Source organism: Amphibalanus amphitrite, unplaced genomic scaffold (genome assembly GCF_019059575.1).
Source record: "Amphibalanus amphitrite isolate SeventyFive unplaced genomic scaffold, NRLGWU_Aamphi_draft 000105F_arrow, whole genome shotgun sequence".
NCBI classification, from domain to species: domain Eukaryota; kingdom Metazoa; phylum Arthropoda; class Thecostraca; order Balanomorpha; family Balanidae; genus Amphibalanus; species Amphibalanus amphitrite.
The window spans coordinates 1080528-1104094 of NW_024881600.1; the positions used below are offsets into that span (position 1 = coordinate 1080528).

The 23567-nt window shown below is 47.8% G+C and overlaps 1 protein-coding gene across 1 annotated transcript; it reads right to left on the minus strand.

Annotated features, from left to right (window-relative positions):
- Positions 1-3076: 3076 nt before the first annotated feature.
- Positions 3077-23567, minus strand: LOC122380742 (zwei Ig domain protein zig-8-like). The gene is made up of 6 exons (XM_043364153.1): positions 23502-23567; positions 10263-10394; positions 9687-9765; positions 9390-9491; positions 8484-8669; positions 3077-3189 (listed from the first exon to the last, which is right to left on the minus strand). Exons 1-6 carry the CDS (start codon positions 23565-23567, stop codon positions 3077-3079), a joined length of 678 nt encoding a protein of 225 aa, XP_043220088.1.

Genomic DNA, 23567 nt, shown 5'->3' on the forward strand with positions numbered 1-23567 from the left:
GCTTTTAGTTTCTCTTCGAAATCCATCCGGAAAGATACGTTAAGTGTTGTTTTGTTGGAACTGATGGCTTTGCAAACTTGTGACCGGAATCTGCAGCGAAAAAACGTCATTCGCGGAATCGAACGATAGAGCTCCGGACGAAAGAACCACCCCATTAGCACGTATCCAACAATCTTTGACTGCCTATGTCGCACAGAGTTTAGAAGGCGCACTTTGTTTACTGGGCGAGCTGCGCCTATGATTACTGTCATGTGAGTTTAAAGAGGACAGATGGGGCACGCTGGCACGTGAGCTAGGCTGTGTTATGCACCATGGTATGCAGGATGCACTGCATGTTAGCCAGAATTGTAGTGTGTAGACTGTTGTGCAGTACATACATAGATTGTTAGACGGGCAAGTATGATATGCCTCGGCATGGTTCCTTCCTCGCAGCATTAGGCTGTCGCTGCAATGTCACTGACAGGCGGCAAGCCTTCGCCAAACCTTTGCTTTGCTTGTGTCAGTTCTATGTGATACTGGCACTTGGTGAGTAATACACCTTTTTTCGTCCGAATTCACAAAGATGAAGTCCAAATTCACAAAGCTGAATTCCAAATTCACCAAGCTGAATTCCAAATTCACAAACCTAAATTACGAATTCAAAAGTCAAAAGTCCAAATTCACAAACAAAAAGTTGGAATTCAAAAAGATAAGATCGAATTTCAAAAAGCAAAAATGTGATTTCAAATAAGTAACAAGCAATTTCACAAACCAAAAATGCAATTTCAAAAAGATAATGCTGGATTTCAAACGTTGTTTCTTGTTGTTTTCTGATGATATGTTACCTAGCTCTTTTAACATATACCTACAATTTAAAATGACAAAATATTTTGTTTTTTCGGATGTAAAAATAATGTTCCTATATCTTCAGAATTTGTCGGTTTTAGCTTATAGTGGATACCTAATAACGTGATAATGAGCAGAGTGGCCATCTGCAGGCACTGATCTCGTTGAAATAAATGCAAGGCAACGGACGGACAGTTTTATTTGCGACTTAGACAAAAACAACGCAAAGCTGCTTGTCTGACAACGCCGTAGGGCACGTTTGGAACTAAGCCACTACAAATCAGAAACATATCTTGAACCTCCATCACTCTCACACGCCCATCGCCAGGTCGGCCAGGGCCACGCACCCGGCATAGTGGCGCTGGACGTGATTGTAGAAGTTCATGCACATCACCGGGTTGATGCACTCCATGGCGGCGTCCATCTTGGCCTCCAGGTAGCGCAGCCGGTGCTCCTGCTGGGTGATGCCGTCAGTCGTGTCCATCATGGCGCTGAATGATGACGCCATGCCCCGCTTCATGTTCGCCTTCACTGCAGACCAGACAGCCTCAATCGGGTTCAACGGCGCGCTGTATGGCGCTGTCCGTACCAGCTCCAGACCAGGGAACTCGGCTGCAACTGCCTCCAGGTCACAGTGTACCGGCGCGTTGTCACAGACGATCGTCACCTGGTCGAGCGGCAGAGGGCAGGCCTGCAGGGCACGTCGCAGCCAGTCAGAGCAGTCCGTCTTCCGAAAGGACCCTCGTCGGCGCTCCCAGTAGATGATGCCGGTCTGCGACATCAGCCCGATGATATGGACGTTGGGGCCCTTACTGGTGGCGGCCTTCACCGAACATCGCAGGCCGCGGCGGGATCGGCCCTGAGAACGCCGCAAAAACAGGTTCGCGTTCGTTTCATCCATGTAGAGCACCGATCTCCCACTCCCCGTCGCCGCCATCACCTTTCGCACGTACTCGGCCCTCTTCTGCTTATTTGCGGCGTTGTTCATGGCCACTGGCTCGGCCACGACCTTCTTCATAGTAAACAGCTGGCCGTGCAGGTGGCGGTGGATGGTCGGGACGGATATGGTGACACCGGTGTCCTGGCGCAAATTGCGACCGATCTCCACGAGAGATATCAATGGATTCTCCTCGACGTAAGTGACCATCTTGTCGACCATCCCCTGGGTAACTTTCTTCTTTGTGGCACCGCCACGGGGACGCGGCAGCTGTCCTTCGGGCCTCGTAATGTACCCGTAGGCAGTGCGGACCGGAATTCCATTCGCTGTCGCAGCCGCCTTCCAGTCTCCACCTTCATTGAACACGGCCACGACCCGCTCTTGGGCATCCCGGGGGATCCGCTTGTACGGCCCACGCCTGGTGCCCGGCGGAGGGCCGCGCCTGCCTCGCGGCTGTGGTGGGCCGTCACCGCCACCGGCAGGTCCAGCTTCGTCAGGAGCTCCGTCAGGAACTGGATTTTCAACCTCTGTCAATTCTACCTCAACTTGCATATCCCCATCATGGTTAAAAAAATGGTCAACCTCCGTTGAGGACTGAGACATACCTGGCTACAATAAAATAAATCACAGCAAGTTATTGACGTTAACAGAGCAAATGAGGTAAGCATCTGTGAGTTCAACGTTCAGAATGATTCATGTGGATTCATAAACAATTGTTGTAAAAAATCACGTGTTCCATGTGCTATTTTTGTTAAATGAGTTCCTCCAAATAGGAATATTACATAATATTAGCAGATGTATTCCTCATGCGGAAATTTATGTACCTTTTCTTATAAGCACCTCTTATAAAAATATAAAATTCAGGTGCAGCAGCTTTGTCTGTAGTTAGTTCAGAATATCTTTTGAAATCAAACATTATCTTTTTGAAATTGCATTTTTGTTTTGTGAAATTGCTTGTTACTTATTTGAAATCACATTTTTGCTTTTTGAAATTCGATCTTATCTTTTTGAATTCCAACTTTTTGTTTGTGAATTTGGACTTTCGACTTTTGAATTCGTAATTTAGGTTTGTGAATTTGGACTTCAGCTTTGTGAATTTGGAATTCAGCTTTGTGAATTTGGACTTCATCTTTGTGAATTCGGACGAAAAAAGGTGTAGATCCCTCTATAAGAGTATATTTCCTCTGAGATCGATCCATGCATGAAAGATATTCTTGGCGGAAGCTCCACGCATGCCATTTGTTTCATCACTTCCTTCCTTTGAGTTCCCCAATGGTAGTACGAATAAACATCATTAAGAAAACACGCATTGTATTATCTACAGTGAACAATGACGACAAAGCAGAGTAGGGTGACAATGTGGTGATGAGGGGTGACGCAATGTTGTACTGGCGCGGCTCCATGCTGCATGGCCGCCGGGTGTTCCCCTGTAACAGACGCACAGACAGACACACAAACATCAGCTGGCAGACGCTGGGTAACGGACTGACATGTGCAGAAGGGCCGATGGTGGTCTTTGTTGGGATCACCAAAGTCAAATAACACGCAGGGGCTATTTGATGACGACGCAGCCGTATCATAAACCACTTCATCGAGCCTCCAGCATCACCACAGTTTGGAAATAGGGAATGACAGATTACCATCAATATGCTGACCGTTTACTTCTGTTGTCGACAACTAAGCAACAAGAAATGAAGAAACAAACTAGTACTTAAAAATCCTAATAAGAGCTCAAAAACTGCTATATTCATACGACACTATGATGGAGCACCCGGATGACCTCTGAGTGCGCCCTGATGTTGCCATAGCGACGCTGCATAACCATAAGTGGGATAATGGAATGCATTAGTCATGTTGTAATAGCTCGTGGCGCCTTCTGGCCTCCTCATATCCCCAAGAAAATGCATAACGACCAAACAAATATATACCAACGACGGGTGGATCCGCTTTTTTGCCATGCCATCAACTATTTTCACGTTGCGATAACAAAATTTTTGCACTGACTATTTTCATCTTTGAGTTTTTGAGGGCTGTTTCATAAAGTTCTTCATTCCGGTGCGGCCCAGTAACGGATAAACCAAATGTGATTTAGGATGGATGACTGTAGCTTGAGTAGAAGTGAACTGACAATGGAAATACACTAGGGTTACCCGCGTGCTCCGCAACGCGAAAGAGGGTTATTTTTGACCCGTGGGTATTGGGTTGGTCTGTGTCGATTTGGTTGGTGTCCATTTCGTTCGATTGCTTTTTGACGGCCAAGCATTTTGTAATAAAACAAAAAAGGATACATCGCATCGAGGTGCCCGTGTCGTATTATCATGCGTTCTGCTCTAGAATGATTCGAAACTGGTGTGAAGTCTTTTGAGGGCCATCGAGGAATTTCGCTAAAAATGACAATGTAATGGTTTGGAACATTTACATTTTTAAGAATACTGTTGCTCATCATGCAAAAACAAAGATTGAACCTTGGACAGAATTGAAGACTCTTTCCAACTGTACCATTTTCAATTGCCAAACGTATCAGGTTATGCAGCAAAACCCGTGTGAATAATAACAGTCACCTAAAAATAAAATTAATCCCAAAATCCGTCAAAAACCGCAATTTTCCCAATAAAAGCGCCCTCCCCGGTGCACGTAGCGCGTGCCATCCCCTGCACCGCACACCATTCGATAGCCCGTTCAATTATCTACACGATGCTGTTTTCCCCGTGCCGGTCGGACCCCTGGTCACCAAGATATTGCACCGGGACCAGACCCGTGTCTGGCAAATTTGGCTGTTTTCGCCCGAATTCGCACGCCGATTTATACATGTAAAGTCTATGACGCGAATTTGCACTTTTTGGGCACGTGCCACGCGCTCCCTATCAATCCGATCGAGCTGAGACCCCTCAAAGGCACGTCGCGCATCCTTGCTCTATAAGTTGTGCAAGTTTCGCCGCGCTAGGTGCAACGGTCTGGCCTGTAGTCCACGCAAAGCACCATCAAGTCGGGACCTCGGTAACGGACAGACGCACCCTCCTCAAATAGTAATATAGACAAGCGGCTGCGCCACTTGCTTTGCTGCGTGGTAGGAAAAAATTGCGGCACCAGCCAATTTGCTTTCGAATGGTGTTTGATTCATGTCGATGTGTTGTCTAGAAGCATAGATATGGACGGAAATGTGAAGAGAATTTAAAAAAGAGCTGTTCTTAGGGCGTTGTTGGATGAAATTTGGGTGATACGGGGTCAATACGGGTCAAAGGGGTCAGCCCCGGTCACTTTGGGTCAGGCCAAGTCACATAGGTCACCTCTCGTCCAGCTGGGCCACTGTTCTGCTTTTGCCTCCACCACTACCCCTACCACTACCCCTACCACCACCCCTACCACTACCCCTACCCTTACCCCTACCCCTACCACTACATCTACCCCTACCCCTACCACTACATCTACCCCTACCCCTACCACTACCCCTACCACTACTACTACCCATACTCCTACCCCTACCACTATCCCTACTACTACCCTTACTACTACCCCTACCACTATAACTACTACCCCTACCACTACCCCTACCCCTACTACTACTCCTACCACTACCCCTACCCCTACCCCTACCCCTACCAACACCGCCGGGTCATGTCAGGTCACAGAATAATTGGATCCAATCAGTACTAAAATATCAGACTTAAAGTGTTTCCAGCCCTGCTCCTATTCGTGCCATTCCATTACGTTTAATCGTATTTGTCGGAAATGGCGCATTGTGACAAATGTGGCGCATTGCGGCAAACGTGGCGCATTTTCACCCGGTGATTGAGCATGCATCTGTGCACCACATTGCAACTTTAACAGACCATATTTGACAAAACTGTGCGATTTGCGGCAAAAATGACGCCCTGAGACAAATGTGGCGCATTGCGGCAAACACGGTGCATTTGTATACTCGTATCACAAACTGTTCCCATTGAATGAAAATCAACACATATTTTCGCCACTATTTATTCAAATTAAAACTTGCCCATCCGCCAATGCGAGGCACCCGCCACCGATCGGCATGCATTTAGCTCACAAAGTTTGTCGACCCCGGCTCTCAATGAAGATATAAGAACCGATCAAAATTTCATTGGCGCTCTTCCAGCGCGCCCCACGCGCGAACCGTGCACCCCAGCGAGTCGAAACCTAGAAAAGGCGCTGACCCGCTCTGTCACCTAGAAGGTGTGCAAATTTCAGCCCCCTGCGCCGTACCGTCTGCCCTGTAGGCGAGTGGAATTGAACCCACTACACGGCGTGGCGGACAAACAAACAAACAAACAGACGGATCCTGTTCAAATAGTAAGATAGACAAGCGGCTGCGCCACTTGCTTTGCTGCGTGGTAGGAAAAAATTGCGGCACCAGCCAATTTGCTTTCGAATGGTGTTCGATTCAAATCGATGTGTCGTCTAGAAGCATAGATATGGACGGAAATGTGAAGAAAATTTAAAAAAGAACTATTCTGAGGCCTTTGGATGAAATTTGGCTGATACGGGGTCAAGACGGGTCAAAGGGGTCAGCCCCGGTCACTTTGGGTGAGGCCAGGTCACAAAGGTCACCTCTCGTCCGATGGGATCAGCCCGGGCCACTGTTCAACTTTTGCCTCCACCACTACCCCTAACACTACCCCTACCCCTACCACTACCCCTACCACTACCCCTACCCCTACCACTACCCCTACCCCTACCCCTACCACTGCATCTACCACTACCACTACCCCTACCCCTACCACTACTACTACCCATACTATTATCCCTACCACTACCCCTACCACTACCCCTACCACTACCCCTACCCCTACTACTACTCCTACCCCTACCACTACCACTACCCCTACCACTACCACTACCCCTACCACTACCCCTACCCCTACCAACACCGCCGGGTCATGTCAGGTCACAGAATAATTGGATCCAATCAGTACTAAAATATCAGACTTAAAGTGTTCCCAGCCCTGCCCCTATTCGTGCCAACCCATTACGCTTACTCGATTTTGTCGGAAATGGCGCTTTGTGGCAAATGTGGCGCATTGCGACAAACGCGGCGCATTTTCACCCGGTGATTGAGCATGCATCTTTGCACCAAATTGCACCCGTATCGGACCATATTTGACAAAATTGTGCGATTTGCTGCAAAAATGACGCCCTGTGACCAATGTGACGCATTGCGGCAAACGCGGTTCATTTGTATACTCGCATCACAAACTGTTTCCATCGAACGAAAATCAACACATTTTTTCGCCACCATTTATCAAAATCAATAATTTCACCATCCTTCAATGCGAGGCACCCGCCACCGATCGGCATGCATTTAGTCCACAAAGTTTGTCGACCCCGGCTCTCAATGAAGATCTACGAACCGATCAAAATTTCATTGGCGTTCTTCCAGCGCGCCCCACGCGCAAACCGTGCACCCCAGCGAATCGGAACCTAGAAAAGGCGCTGACCCACTCTGTCACCTATAAGGTGTGCAAATTTCAACCCCCTGCGCCGTACCGTCTGCCCTGTAGGCCGGCTAAATTGAACCCACTACACGGCGTGGCGGACAAACAGACAGACAGATGGATCCTGTTGAAATAGTAATATAGATTTGGGCAACAGAGCTTTTGCAGAGTGGAGCAGCATTATTGCAAAGTAACGCGGTTGTCATTATTTCGAAAATGTTTCAGTTTGGAGGACTATTATTCTAAAAACATCCACCTGTAACCTTTCCTACTACGGGTACGATTGTACGCTACTGAGTAGGGGAGAGTGGGGCAAAGCGGCCACCCGGGGCAAAGCGGCCACCCATCGTTTTAGCCCTTCATAGCTGGCGTCAGTTCCAATTTATGGTTTCCAATTATACTTCTCTTCACGGTCGTTCGAATGAGCCAGACCGGGGTTTCAGGCCCATCACCATTGTTCTGTGAAACACGGAAAAGCATTTCTTGCCAGGTTACCAACTATGTTTACAATTTTTAAATGTTATGTTATTCCATAACCGTTTGGAATTTTTATAAGCGTTCTTGTCCATGCATTGCATGGTTATCGTACATGTATTCTACCAATTTTAATGTTTTTTACCCCACTAATAGCTAAGCTGGAATATTTTTGTCTCGGACGGTATGCGCGGGGCAAAGTGGCCGGGGCAAAGTGGCCACCCCCCAATTGGCCATAAGCTGCTTCCATCTGGATAAAAAACATTATTTACATTCAAATGTGTCGTCATGCATTCATCTTGGCCACTTTTCAGTTGCATGAGTTACCAAATAATGCAATTAAATGTTTTTTTTTCATGAAAATCCTTTCTTTGTTTACCTACAGATGGAAGATGATAAAGTAAACATCCATCCTCGCTTAACCTTGTCACCATCAAATACCCTAGTCGTACACGAGACAACTATTTTGTTTCTCATGTCGGGACTTGAGAAGACGCCGGTGGCCGCTTTGCCCCAGGGTATGGGGCAAAGTGGCCAATATGCATAGGTTTAAAGTTTTGTCAATATCTTTCATATGTGAACGCCTTTGGAAATAAAACGCAGTTGAAATAAAAGGCAACTTAATAGGGATTACATTGGTATAGAAAGAATCTTTCCAAGTTTAAAAATCAAGCGTTGGCATCGTGAGAAGCGTTAGGGTGGCCGCTTTGCCCCACTCTCCCCTACTGATACCCTACTAGCTAGTTCACCTGTTTCTCCCCTCCTCCTCCCCTCCCCTTCCCCCCTGCAGCACTGACCGCTAATGACGTGCACCTGTACGTGCGCGTGCGCCGCGTTGGCCGGCGCGCACGTGTAGGCGCCCGAGTCGCGCAGCCGAGCGCCGCTGATGGTGAGCCGCGAGGTGACGTACTCCTGTGAGGTCTCTGTGACCCAGCGGTCGGCGGCCAGCGGTTCGCCGTTCTGTAGCCAGCTGAGGGCCACAGCTGCGCAAGGAGCGCACTGGGTCAGTCGAGAAGGTGTGGTCGGGGGATGGCGAAAAAGGCCAGGGCAAAAGTTGTACATACTTTTGCAAGAGCATGAACGCTATTAAATTAATTAATAACAGAATAATACTAAATGTATGTTCCGTAACTTTTTGGGATCTTATTATATGAAGACCATGGAATAAAAGATGTATAAACACTTTTGGCATTTACTCATTCAAAGCTAATGCGATAGTGCAATTACTTTGGGAAAACGAATAAACAAAATGATTAAATATTCTTGACCAAAAGCAAAATGGGACGAAGACCAAAGACAAAAACAGAAAGAAAGAAAGAATAAGAGAAAGAGATGGATGGAGAGAGGAAAGGGAGAGAGAGAGAGAGAGAGAGAGAGAGAGAGAGAGAGAGAGAGAGAGAGAGAGAGAGAGAGAGAGAGAGAGAGAGAGAGAGAGAGAGAGTGAGAGTGAGAGTGAGAGTGAGAGTGAGAGTGAGAGAGAGAGAGAGAGAGAGAGAGAGAGAGAGAGAGAGAGAGAGAGAGAGAGAGAGAGAGAGAGAGAGAGAGAGAGAGAGAGAGAGAGAGAGAGAGAGAGAGAGAGAGAGAGAGAGAGAGAAGGCAGAAAGAATGGGGAAAGAGAGTAAAAGAAAGAAAAAGAGTATCTGGATATAAAATGACGCGATGATGTAAGGACAGCAGGGATACAACGCAGTACATATACATACCTTCTGAGCCAGTGGTTGGCATATTTACAACACAAGTGAGCCTCAGTGTTGAGTCCACTTTCGCGTATACTTGTCGTGGACCCTGGATTGTGGCAAAAGCCTCTGAGGAAAAAAAACGAGCATACATATTTATTACGATTACAGGTGAAGCATAGCATGTACAACTGGGACATTTGTAGCCTATAGATATGATCCCGTCGACGGGCGTTTTCGCTATTTATTTCAGAACAAAGCATAGGCTCGTGGCATGAAAAAACATTTCAGACACGTCACTCCGCTGAGGTGACACAAACTCACCTACTACTCGAAGATAAAAGGCCAACGACCTTTTGGGCTCCGTGTTTACCTGACATTCATACACACCAGTATCACGTGCCTGTGGGAAAAGGATATATGAACTCGATTACAAACAGAATGGTCAGTCACCCGTACCTACAGGGAAAGGAACATTTGCCAAATCACATCGTAACGGTTTTGTGATGTGAAATGCGCGTAGAAGGGTCGCCGATTGAATGTTTGTCATGCTAAATGATTTGTATTTGTGTTTGTATATGGCGGTTAAAACACCCATCACACTAAAATGGCTATTCCGAGGGTCGTGTCAGAGTCAAAAGGGAAAACAAGTTAGGATGCGCTCATAAATTACATCATGCGGCAATCAAACCAAATCACATATTCATGAATGCACATGATGACGTACATGATATACGCCAGACAAAGCGAAAGAAGCCTCTTACGTTCCAATGCTACTAACATCTTTCGTGGGTGCTTCTATTACGAACACTTTTCCCTGGAGAAATTATGCGCGTTCGGCTAGGAGATGTGCGGCGGCTGGGGGACACTAACCAGACCCAGTGCTGCTGGGTCACTGACCTGTGCGTATTTGACCAGCAGCGTCCAGTTCTGGGAGCCCTCCGGATGGGCTACCTGGTACCGGGCGTCCGATGTGTATGTGAAAATGTCCGTGGTTAGGATGTGCAGATCGCGCTTCCTAATCCACGATACCTGTGAAGAGAACAGAGAGCGGGAGATCATGGACGCGTGATGCAGTGCGATTTGTTAGCCACAGAAAATGTCTGAGATAATTATGTTGACGCTTGTTTGATGGCTGATTTTCAGCACCGTGTCACCTCTTTAGCGTCTTCATAGCAGACGCTAAAGTGGCTGTCTCTGGATTGAAGCTGTATCGGCTGTTACGGATTTTCAGGCTGTAAAGGTCACGGCGCTAAGTTTTTCCGAAGTCATCGGTCGTCGTAAGACTGACCGTCACCAGCGCCAGTAACAGCGAGATAGTTATTCCAAAAGTTTGCTCGGCGATGCCATCTGACGCATGATTAACGCTAACGGCTCCGAGTATTGTCAAAGAATGGCACAGTTGTCATCATCATTTGGGCGTCCACTCAGCTCTCATGACAGCTTTCCCTTTCCGTTTGCTGAACTCGCTCCACTAATTTTGACTGGAAGCATTGAGTGGTAAGTGCCGAGTCACTTTCAAACTTGGTGCTGAAAACAGATGCTGCTAAATGCCGCCCTAAGCGTCGCAGATCGAGAGCGAACGCACGGACCGTTAGATCCTGGCTCTGCACATAGATGTCGCTAGTAGTTCAGCCTGAATGTATACTGTGCCGCAGTACATGCCGCCGAAAACCCAATACGTAGGCAGGCACTCCCAGGATGTGATCATTGTCATTACATTTACACCATGAGCAAAACAGTCGCTTTCGATCAAAAAGGATGCATTAGGAGTGTTTTGTTCCATCTTCACGTCTGCACATTGCCTTTTCCATTCGCCTTATTCCCTCCATTTCATCTTGCTCATATTACATCGGTTATATATTGCGCCGTCCGCACCGACTGAGCTGCTTCGTTCCGCAACGATTTATGTTTCCTTTAATGTCTCCAAATGCGTTATTTTCGCGCACGTCTGCGCTTTATCAGCGTGTATCCAGGCCTCTAGAGCAGTCATCAAGTCGGCACTGGGCACTGGGCGCCTTCATCAATCATAGGAAGACGAGCGGGCGAGCGGACGAGCCGGCTCTCTGGCCGGCAGGTCGGCAGACGGACAGACAGACAGACATACAGGCCGATGGAGGAGCCCCGGAGAACAACACGGCAGCGGCCGAGTGATGGTCTACTGGCGCACAAACAGAGCCGCACAGCCGGCGAACGGCGGTTCGAATTGTAAACAGGTGTCGAGACCACACGAACGCCCCTGCCGCCGGCTCAGAGCAGAAAATCGCCTGTTCAAATACGATACACGGCGTGCTTAAATAGCCCGAGCTGTGGAAAACGTGCTTCATTTGAGTGCCGATGTTTTGAATAAGATTTTCAATGGATGAGCTGCATTACTGATAGTGGAACCTGATATAACTGCATTTAAGCTACTGACGCACGGGGGCAACTGAAATCTTTGTTAGTTATTATCTTTATATTACAGTTAATATTTCAGGCATATTTTGTTAAGCGTTTCTGAAAATATCTCGTCAAAACGAGCTATCTACAGCAACCATGACATCATTGGTAGCTAAAATATCAATAGAGTCTTAAAGGGACTATCCCACCTTCTAAAATGTTGTTAAAACCAGTTAAATTGTGCCCGACTTTATAGATTGGATGACCAGGAACACGGTTCTGGCATTTATTTTTCATTAAACATCTTAGGCTTCCCATATTCCAAACACAAACTTTCAAATATGTGACGTCACAGCCCAAAATTACCTCCTTCCCCAGGCCACATTACTGTCATAAAGCTGATTCTTTTTACTCTGTAGGCACCACAACAAAGTTCAGACCAAGTTTTAAGCGATTTTTCAACGAACAAACCCATTTAAATCAGAATGACTAAACGAGGTGACGTCACACTAACGGTCGCTCCATGTTGAAGATAGGGCCTTGTACAAGGCCCATTTTCAAATGAAAGTAACGAATTTCTTCAACACCAAGAGGCTGCGGGGGTTGCAACCTAGATAGATAGTGGTTTCTGAACCTCGCCGCAAACTTGGCTATCTCAACTCAAACCCCATGTTAAAGGTGGGATAGTCCCTTCAAGCAAATGAAAATGAAACAGAAAGGATAAGATTAGGGGAAGCGGGGGTAACACCGCCCCCCTAAGCTTTTCGCCAAAATGAGAGAATATGTGTGAAGTCTCTTGGTAGTTATTGTCTTGGTTACAATATTTAAACATTTTCTCACGTGTTTTAGGTACTTATTTTGCATGCTCCTAAAAGGTTTTCATGTATCACGACTTTTAAAGACATTCAGAAGTGCTCCCAACTCATCGAATTTTTATAAGAGAATGTACATTTTTCTTGAAATGCCCACATTAAGCTTCGATTACACTGAATCACCGGAAGACAAATTAGAAGACGCTTACCTTCGTGCAGTTAATAGGAAATAACGGATTTTTACACTACACATTGCATACTTTGGCCGCTAGATGGGGTGGCGGTGTTTCCCACAGTGGCGGTGTTCCCCCCGCTTCCCCTAATTATCATTATTTAACAAATGCCCTTGCGCCATATTGAAAGTGTATGTTTTGCCGAATATTGCTCCAAAAGCTCGACATTTATATCTGCAAATGTCATCGTTGTTCCACAGGTCACCTAACGACGTATGTATTTCTGTTCATATGTCAGTGACAGGATGTTGACAGCCTCAGATCACAAGAGCAAACATGCTTGATAGGAACCAGCCCCACGGTCGGATGTTGGCACTGCACCCCAAACAAGTCAGCAAGAGGCCTTTATGAGTGCTATTAATAAGAATAAGGGGGACAAATCGCACACGCAATCACGATGCTTCATATGTTTATTCTACCTCACGCAACTCACAGCTAACGGCACAACTCGTTTCTTGCACGCAAACACTTTCCCTGTGTATCCGAAGGTTGGGACTTTTCAATTACTATTAATAAGAATAAGGGGGACAAATCGCACACGCAATCACGATGCTTCATATGTTTATTCTACCTCACGCAACTCACAGCTAACGGCACAACTCGTTTCTTGCACGCAAACACTTTCCCTGTGTATCCGAAGGTTGGGACTTTTCAATTAAGAACAATCACTATTCTTTAGAATTGTGATTTTCTATTGAAAATCCCAACCTGAGCTACCTCTCTAGGGGGACATTTGCGTTTCTGCCGGAAATTGGGACATTTTGATCCCCGCGAAAACGGCACGGTAGAATTGCTTGCCATTTTCAGCGTTTGGTCCCGTATCGGGGAGCTACCGGCTGGCATCGGTCGCTTGAAATATAATTAACCCGTTTTGGGGTAATCGGCACGTGCATTTTCCCATAGGGTTAACATGGGGGAAAATTGGAAATTTGATTTGCGAAAAATTTCGTCAATTATATTTGCTGATATTTTTAGGGTCGGATCTCGGGCTGGCACCCCAACTGACGGTGGTAATTATTTAAAATATAATTGACAAAATTTCGGGTAATCGTCACAAACAGTTACCCCATGTTGAGCCTATGGCGAATTCGAAAAATTATTTTCAAATCGATTTTGCAAAAAATTTCCACGTTAGATTTTGAAAAAGTTTCAATATGTTGTGCACCGGGGTGTCGGCTACCACATGGTATGGGTCAGATATGGGGCGATTGAAAAGCACGTGCCACGTGCAAACGTGTTTGATGGGGTAACCTCCGGGAAAATCCGACATTGGCCAACTTGGGGTCCTATGGCGTGGAAACCACTCCACCTACCGACACCAAATCAACGCAGCCGGTGAGCAGATGAGTCCAGCTTGTCGCACTAGTGGTAACGTGGCGCACGTGCTATTGCACGTGCCGTGGCACGGGATCAATTTTGGTGCTTAAATATATTAGCATTGTGAAATGCAAGGAATGGGGGAAATAGCCGTCAGGCCGTCTGTTTTTATGATAGGGTCGATCTGAAAACGGGTATAGGCACAGAATGAAGGGGGCTAAAAAACTGCTATCTCGGATTTTTTGTAAAATGAAAAATTCGAAATTCTGGGGAAATTATATATTCGAAAGGTGAAATTTCCCTAAATTTTCCCATTTTTCGACTTCAGCCGTCCACTGTTCAGGGACGGTGACACCGGCCGGGGTCATCTTTTATATGCTGATGGCCACGTCGATGGGTCATCACGTGGTGTGAACGGTGAAGCTATCAAAGGTCCGGCACGTGCCACGTGGCCACGTGTTTGAGTCGCGTACCTCCCAGATTATCGTGTGTTTGCCGACTTGTGGCCTTATAGCACGAAAACAGCACAAGCCAGGAACACTGAAATGGTGCAATCAGTGAGGGGACAAGTCCTGCTTGCACCACCAGTGGTCACGTGGCACACGTGCAAATCTGGGCACCTCCGTTGCGGAGATATTTTATAGTGAAATGTTCAAATGTACATAACTTTGTAAGTTGAAGTCCGATTGGGCTAGAATTTGGTGGGTGGATGAATTGTTAAGCGACATGAACGAATGCGCCATGTTTGTTGCAGTGCGCCACGTTTGTCTCAAAGCGCCATTTTTGCCGCAAAGCGCAGAATGTGCGTAACCTTGTCGAACATTGGACGATTATGATGCGCTGTAATTAAGGGATGGCTGCTTAAACGGCAGATATGAATGCACCACATTTGCCGCATGGCGCCATATTTGTCTTAATGCGTCAGTGTTTGCGTTTTGCCTACGGCGGGCGTTTTTTTGCGGCGGTGTTTGCGTTTTTTTCGGTGTTTGCGTTTGACGGCGGGCGGCCGTTTTTGCGTTTTTGGCGGTGGTTGCGTTTGGCGGCGGGAGGTCGTTTTTTTGCGGCGTTTTGCGGTTGGCGGCGGGCGTGCGTGCGTTGCGGGCGTTTTTTGCGGCAGTGTTTGCGTTTTTTGTGGTTTTTGTGTTTGGCGGCGGGCGGGCGGGCGATGCGGGTGTTTTTGCTGTTTGCGTTTGGCGGCGGGCGGCCGTTTTAGCGGCGGTTTGCGGCGGGCGACCGTTTTTTTGCGGCGTTTTGCGGTTTGCGGCGGGCGGCCGTTTTTTGCGGCGTTTTGTGGTTTGCGGTGGGCGGCCGTTTTTCACGGCGTTTTGCGGTTGCCGGCGGCCGGCCGTTATTTGCGGTTAGCGGCGGGCGGTCGTTTTTTGCGGCGTTTAGTGGTTTGCGGCGGGCGGCCGTTTTTGCGGCGTTTTGCGGTTCGCGGCGTGCGGCCGTTTTTTGCGGCGTTTCGCGGTCGGCGGCGGGCGATGCGGGCGTTTTTTTTGCGGCGGCGGTGTTTGCGTTTTTGCGGTGTTTGTGTTTTGCGGCGGACGCGCGTTTTTTTTGCGGCATTTTGTGCGTTTTTTCTGCGGTTTTCGGCGGGCGTGCGATTGTTTTTTTGCGAAGTTTGCGTTGGCGCTTTCGGCGTGCGTTTTGCGCGTTTTGCGGTGTTTGCGTTTTGCGGCGGGCGGGCGGTTTTTCACAATTAAAGTCCCAACCTTCGGATCCGCAGTGCTGTTCGATAAGCGCTGCCCGGGTATCCGAAGGTTGGGACTTTTCAATTAAGAACAATCACTATTCTTTAGAATTGTGATTTTCTATTGAAAATCCCAACCTGAGCTACCTCTCTAGGGGGGTGTTTAGCGTTTCGGCCGCGATTTTGGTCATTTTGACTCCCGCAAAAACGGCACGGTCAACTTTCTTGCCATTTTCACCGTTTGGTCCCCTATGGGGGAGCTACCTTGTGGGGAAGTTGTATAAAATATAATGGGCCCGTTTTGGGGTAATCGGCACGTGCATTTTCCCATAGGGTTAACATGGGGGAAAATTGGAAATTCGATTTGCGAAAAATTTCGTCAATTATATTTGCTGATATTTTTAGGGTCGGATCTCGGGCTGGCACCTCAACTTTTGGTGTTATTTATTTAAAAATCATAGGATACAATTTCGGGTAATCGTGACGGACAGTTACCCCATGTTGAGCCTATGGCAAATTCGAAAAATTATTTTCAACTCGATTTTGCCAAAAATTTCCACGTTAGATTTTGAAAAAGTTCCAATATGTTGTGCCCCGGGGTGTCGGCTACCACGTGGTATGGGTCAGATATGGGGCGATTGAAAAGCACGTGCCACGTGCAAACGTGTTTGATGGGGTAACCTCCGGGAAAATCCGACATTGGCCAACTGGGGGTCCTATGGCTCCGAAACCACTCCACCAAGCGACACCAAATAAGTGCAGCCGGTGAGCAGATGAGTCCAGCTTGTCGCACCAGTGGTCACGTGGCGCACGTGCTATTGCACGTGCCGTGGCACGGGGTCAATTTTTGTTCTTAAATACACCAACATTGTGAAATGCAAGGAATTGGGGAAATGGCCGTCAGGCCGTCAGTTTTTATGATAGGGTTGATCTGAAAACGGGTATAGGCACAGAATGAAGGGGGCTAGAAAACTGCTATCTCGGATTTTTTGTAAAATGAAAAAGTTAAAATTCTGGGGAAATTATATATTCGAAAGGTGAAATTTCCCTAAATATTCCCGTTTTTCGAGTTTAGCTGCCCACCGTTCATCAACGGTGTCACCGGCCGGGATCATCTCTCATATGCTAATGGCCACGGCCATGGGTCATAACATGACATAAACGGCGAAGCTACCGGAGGCCCAGCACGTGCCACGTGGCCACGTGTTTGATTCGAGTACCTCCCAGATTATCGTGTGTTTGCCGATTTGTGGTCTTATAACACGTAAACAGCACCAGTCAAGAAGCCTGAAATGGTGCAGTCGGTGAGGGGACAAGTCCTGCTTACACTACCCTTGGTCACGTGGCACACGTGCAAATCTGGGCACCTCCGTTGCGGAGATATTTTATAGAAAAATATTCAAATGCACATAACTTTGTCAGTTTAAGTCCGATTGGGCTAGAATTTGGTGGTTGGATGAATTGTTAAGCGACAGAACGAATGCGCCACTTTTGTTGCAGTGCGCCACGTTTGTCTCAAAGCGCCATTTTTGCCGCAAAGCGCAGAATGTGCGTAACTTTGTCGAACATGGGACGATTAGGATGCGCTTTGATTGAGGGATGGCTGCTTAAACGTCAGATATGAATGCACCACATTTGCCGCAGGGCGCCATATTTGTCTGAATGCGTCAGTGTTTGCGTTTTGCCTACGGTGGGCCTTTTTTTGCGGCGGTGTTTGCGTTTTTTTCGGTTTTTGCGTTTGGCGGCGGGCGGCCGTTTTTGCGGTGTTTGTGTTTGGCGGCGGGCGGCCGTTTTTTTTCGGCAGTTTGCGGTTGGCGGCGGCGGGCGTGCGATGCGGGCGTTTTTTGCGGCGGTATTTGCGTTTTTTGCGGTGTTTGTGTTTGGCGGCGGGCGGGCGGGCGTTGCGGGTGTTTTTGCGGTGTTTGCGTTTGGCGGCGGGTGGCCGTTTTTTTTTGCGGCGGTTTGCGGTGGGTGGCCGTTTTTTTGCGGCGTTTTGCGGTTTGCGGCGGGCGGTTGTTTTTGCGGGGTTTTGCGGTTGCCGGCGGCCGGCCGTTATTTGCGGTGTTGCGTTTGGCGGCGGGCGGCCGTTTGTTCGCGGCGTTTTGCAGTTGGCGGCGAGGGATGCGTTTTTTTTTTTTTTGCGGCGGCGGTGTTTGCGTTTTTTGCGGTGTTTGCGTTTTGCGGCGGTATCCGAAGGTTGGGACTTTTCAATTAGACAATCACTATTCTTTAGAATTGTGATTTTCTATTGAAAATCCCAACCTGAGCTACCTCTCTAGGGGGGTGTTTAGCGTTTCTGCCGCGATTTTGGTCATTTTGATCCCCGCGAAAACGGCTCGATAGATTTTCTTGCCATTTTCAGCGTTTGGTCCCGTATCTGGGAGCTACCAGCTGGCATCGGTCGCTTGAAATATAATTAACCCGTTTTGGGGTAATCGGCACGTGCATTTTCCCATAGGGTTAACATGGGGAAAATTTTAAAATGCGATTTGCGCAAAAACTCCACGTTAGAAATGAATTATATTTTTAGGGTCGAATCTCGGGCCGGGACCCCACCTCATGATGGTAATAATTTAAAATATAATTAACAAAATTTTGGGTAATCGTTAAGGACAGTTACCCCATGCTGAGTCTATGGCGAATTCGAAAAATAATTTTCAAATCGATTTTGCAAAGAAATTCCACGTTAGATTTTGAAAATGTTCCAATATGTTGTGCCCCGGGGTGTCGGCTACCACAAGGTATGGGTCAGATATGGGGCGATTGAAAAGCACGTGCCACGTGCAAACGTGTTTGATGGGGTAACCTCGTGCAAAATCCGACATTGGCCAACTGGGGGTCCTATGGCTCAGAAACGACTTCAGCTAGCGACACCAAATCAGTGCAGCCGGTGAGGAGACGAGTCCAGCTTGTTGCACCAGCGGTCACGTGGCGCACGTGCTATTGCACGTGCCGTGGCACGGGGTCAATTTTGGTGCTTAAATATACTAGCATTGTGAAATGCAAGGAATGGGGGAAATAGCCGTCAGGCCGTCAGTTTTTATGATAGGGTCGATCTGAAAACGGGTATAAGCACAGAATGAAGGGGGCTAAAAAACTGCTATCTCGGAATTTTTGTAAAATGAAAAATTTAAAATTTTGGGGAAATTATATATTAGAAAGGTGAAATTTCCCTAAATTTTCCCATTTTTCGAGTTTAACCGTCCACTGTTCAGAGATGGTGACACCGGCCGGGGTCATCTTTTACATGCTGATGGCCACGTCGATGGGTCATTACGTGGCGTGAACGGTGAAGCTGTCACAGGTCCGGCACGTGCCACGTGGCCACGTGTTTGAGTCGAGTACCTCCCAGGTTATGGTGTTTTTGCCGATTTGTGGCCTTATAGCACGAAAACAGCACCAGTCAGGAAGTCTGAAATGGTACAATCGGTGAGGGGACAAGTCCTGCTTGCACCACCGGTGGTCACGTGGCACACGTGCAAATCTGGGCACCTCCGTTGCGGAGATATTTTATAGTGAAATATTCAAATGTACATAACTTTGTCAAAAATCGTCCGATTGGACTAGATTTTGGTGGATGGATACATTATTAAGCAACAAGGACAACTGCACCGCGTTTGCCGCAATGCGCCACATTTGTCACAATGCGCCATTTACGCCGCAAGTCAAGAAGTGTCCATAACTTTGTCGAACATGGTCCGATTAGGATGCGATTTGGCGTTATGATGCATGCTCTAACGACAATAACAATGCACCGCGTTTGCCGCAATGCACCATCCTTGTCCAATGCGCCATTTATGCCGCAAAACGCAATATGTCCACAACTTTGCCAAATATGGTCCGATTAGGATAGGTGTCACCTGTCACTGCAGCTTCGTAACATGTTACGAAGGCACCAGCACTATTTCGTAAATGTTCAAATGGTTGTTAAATTCGAAATCAGCTCCAAAAACTACCTCAGACAGCGGTTTCGGTTGGCTGTCACAGCCCGCAGAAGGCGGCTGCTGCAGCTTGAAAGAGGACCGGTGCTGTGCCGATCAGGATGGTGCAGTGGGCTGACCGCATCCTGATCCGAGCCAAGGAATGGTCTGCCCAGGGCCCTGTTTCACGGCGGAGCGCTGCAGTGCGCTGCGCGCGTCGGCGCGTTGGGTTTCCATGGCAATATCAACAAACTTCCCTCTGACGCTACGCTATGGCGTCATCGCAAAACGCTAGCACCCAAGCGCCAGCACCATCAGCACGCTAGCAGCATTCGCACTCAAACCTCTGTTCTCTTTGTACTTGGTTCATTAGGACCTCTGTTCCAAACGCGATTCATCATAAGCTAACGGATCGCACGCAACGTCATTCGAGTGACGTCAGGGGTACGCCTCAGCTCCCAGCACGCTGCAGCGCGCGCAGCGTCGGGCGGTGAAACAGGGCCCAGGGTTCTTGGCTGACAAACGGAAGACAGCTGGCGTTGGAGGCTCCTCCTCCGATCGGCTCGAAGGAGGGCATCAATGCGCCAGGGGCGCAGCCAGGAAAAAATTCGGAGGGGGCTTGAATTGATGAGGGCGCGAAATTTGGCTCAGTAGGGCGCCAATTTCGGGTTGGAAAGGCGCCAATTTCGCGTCTTCACTCATTAAAGATATGAAATTGTAAGCCTTAGCGCCAGTGCCGTGTGGTGTAGGTACCGCAATGGCTTACCGTCGAGGGCGCCTAGAGTGTTGGACACGGGAAAGGCGCCTTCGGCGCCCGGAAATGATCGTCTTCGCAGAGGGCGCCTGCTAGATTTGGGAGGGGTTTAAGACCAGTGTTTCCCCCCATCTTTGGCTGCGCCCCTGCAATGTGCGTGCCTGAACAGAGGCGGCTCCCTCCCCAGTCTACCGGCGACCCCCAGTAACGGTCGGCGCAGAGCTGCGCGGATGCATGGTCATTGGTCATACGTGTCTGAGGCGCGGGGGATGGTGCCCTGTCTCGGTTCGATTTCGGAAAGTAATGTCCAAATATTACCTACTGCGATCAGTCTACGAAATCCTTTCTGTGAATAAACGCTTTATGATTAAAACATGTATATTTGAATGCAAATGCCTGAACACTCACAAGTCACAAACACTTTCCATCGCAATCATCATCACTGCAAAGGTGCGACTCTGATGAGCTGCTGAGCATCCGGGCTGCGCCCTGCAGGAGCTGTACTCCTGAGCGGGATTCCGACCAATGCGGATCGGTTCTCCGTAGGCAGGTGGGGGAAGTCAGCATCGCCGCCAGTTCAGCTCTACTGCATCAGACCACGCCCGCCGGCAACATCGTCTACAGCTCGCAGCCATCCCAGTGCAGCTGGAGTAGCGCTTCACCTCAGCTGTTCTTGGTGCCAGACTTGGCCGATCCGTCGGTACACAGGGGAGTAAACAAAGGAAATAAAAAGGGAACAGAAGTACCCGTTTCGTTTTTTTACGGACCCTCCTACAGACACGTGCATGGATCCGAGTGATGGATCTATGATCTTTGTGGACATCGAAGGAAACTGCAGGTTAGGATCTATGGTCCCACCGGATTCAGCGTGAAAAATTTAATCTGAATCTATGACCTCATAGGATCTGACGATAACATAGGCGGCGGAACGGGGAGGGCACCGGGGCACCGTGCCCCCCTTTGATTTTGGCATTTTAACATTAGGCCTATGGGCGTTGCACGGAAAGAATGGGACCAAAAGTCGGCAGTGCCCCCCTTAATTGAAGGTGTTCCGCCGCTACTGGACGATAAACCAAGAACATTGATCTATGATCTGAGTGGATCGCACCATGCACAACATTTGAAACCAGGGTTTTCAAGTGCCACAAAATTGTGGATATGACGTGCAATCACATAGAAGCTCTAAAACTGAACGTTTGTGACTTGCAAGTTGCAACGAGTGAGTTGCTGGGATTTCTGAGTTGACAAAAGTAAATGAGGATCTATGATCTCACTGGATCTCAAGCAAAAATTAGACTCGGGTCTGTCACCCCTACGCATCTCTCGACAAACTTAACCCGCGCCCCACTGGGGTCTGTGTATAACACGCCCCACGGGGGGGGGGGGCTATTCATAGCACCCCTCCTAACTCCGAAACTACTGGGCCGATCGTCAAATTTCAAACGGCATCTGATAGCCCCGGAAAAACTGTCGAACGAAACCTAATTTCATTGACCTCGAGGTCACCGATAACGTCACAGGTCAGGTCAAAGTAAAAAGTTGTCGATATTTGGCTTGTTCACTTTCTGGGCTCTGGCTGCCGTCTTACAAGTCAGATCAGGCTGATTTTTGGCTTACACACTCGTGAACAGATACCCTGAGGGAACGTATTTTGATTTTCAGGTCAGGGTCAGGTCATCATAGGTCACGGAAATCCTATGTCATAAGTCGGTCACGTGACACATGTTTTATGGTCCATTTGGGCCATAGATTTCGAATTCGGTGTCGCCTGTGTCATTTGAGGCCATTTTCATCTGCATATAGTTGAGGTCAGGTCACTTTCAGGTCAAATTTCAAAGCTGAAATTTTTCAACAAAAAAACATGTCTATTAGATGCAGTTTGAGCTCAGGAACACGATAGTGCTATTTACATTGGTGTACGATGTCAAATTCGTAAAGAAAAATTGATGCTAATGCGAAGTGCTAATGCGAGCCGACATACGCCGAATCGCGATTCCGGCCAAACCTGGTCTTGAAAAGTAGGTCACAGGTCAAAGGTGATTTGGGTCAGGGTCATGAAATTTCAGGGTAGGTGTAGAATTGATCATTTCGAGTGTACTGAAAGTTTCGTCGCGATCAGCCGCTTTTTACGCGAGTTATTCGCGAAAAAACCGAGGGAGGGTCCATCCGACCCCCCTACACATGCGAGGGTTAAATATACTACCACATTTATACCTAGAGCTAGACTGGGCCCGGTGGATCCAGATGTGTTAGTCACGCCCTTTTATCATCACTCTTTTACTCATTACCACTAATTTTCACTCTTTTCAGTGGCACATTGGTATTGACCATATTTGAACGCATTTTAACCGTTATTTGAACGACAATTACCAGTCCGTAAGCGCCACGGTTGGAACAGGCTGCAGGCTGCAGCGGCGCTGGGCCCCGGCGTGCCGGCGGAGGGTGGGTGGAGCCGGGCGGCTGACGTCACCCAAGTATGACGCACGCAGTACACAGATCTATGCTGCAGGGACCCGAACAGCCCTATGGGCTCGTCTGCTTTTAGCGGGGGGGGGGGGGGGTGCTGGAATCTGGACCAATTTGGTCCTCACTCTTGTTGCCTGTTGGTCCGCCCAGAGTAATCTATCACCGAAAAACGGCAACGATCCTCGGTCTCCGCTATCGAATTGTGCTGAAATTATTAAAATCGGTCGATTTTTTTCGGAGCATTGGCATGTCTGCTTTTCTCATTATTGCAGAGACCTTGTTTGTTATTTCTCTTGGGGATAAAAATATGCACACTTCAAAAGTGTTTACAAAAAGCTTCAAATAAATCATTATTGACACATATGCGCCAAGTTGTAGCTCATAATTGTATCAATGACTAAAATAATAATATAATTATTTGCAACCATAGGTTTCATTGAAAATATGTAAAGTATTTTTTATTTCGCGCCATTTTATTAATTATATGATAAAATTAAAGAACTTATATAAACAAATAAGGGTCTGTCGCTCCAGTTTGCAGCCCAAAATTTGAATAATTTAAAAGTACACTTGTTCCCGCAGTAAAGTAATCGTTCCCGGCGTTCCCGCCACTTCTAACGGCCTGTTTCGGCAT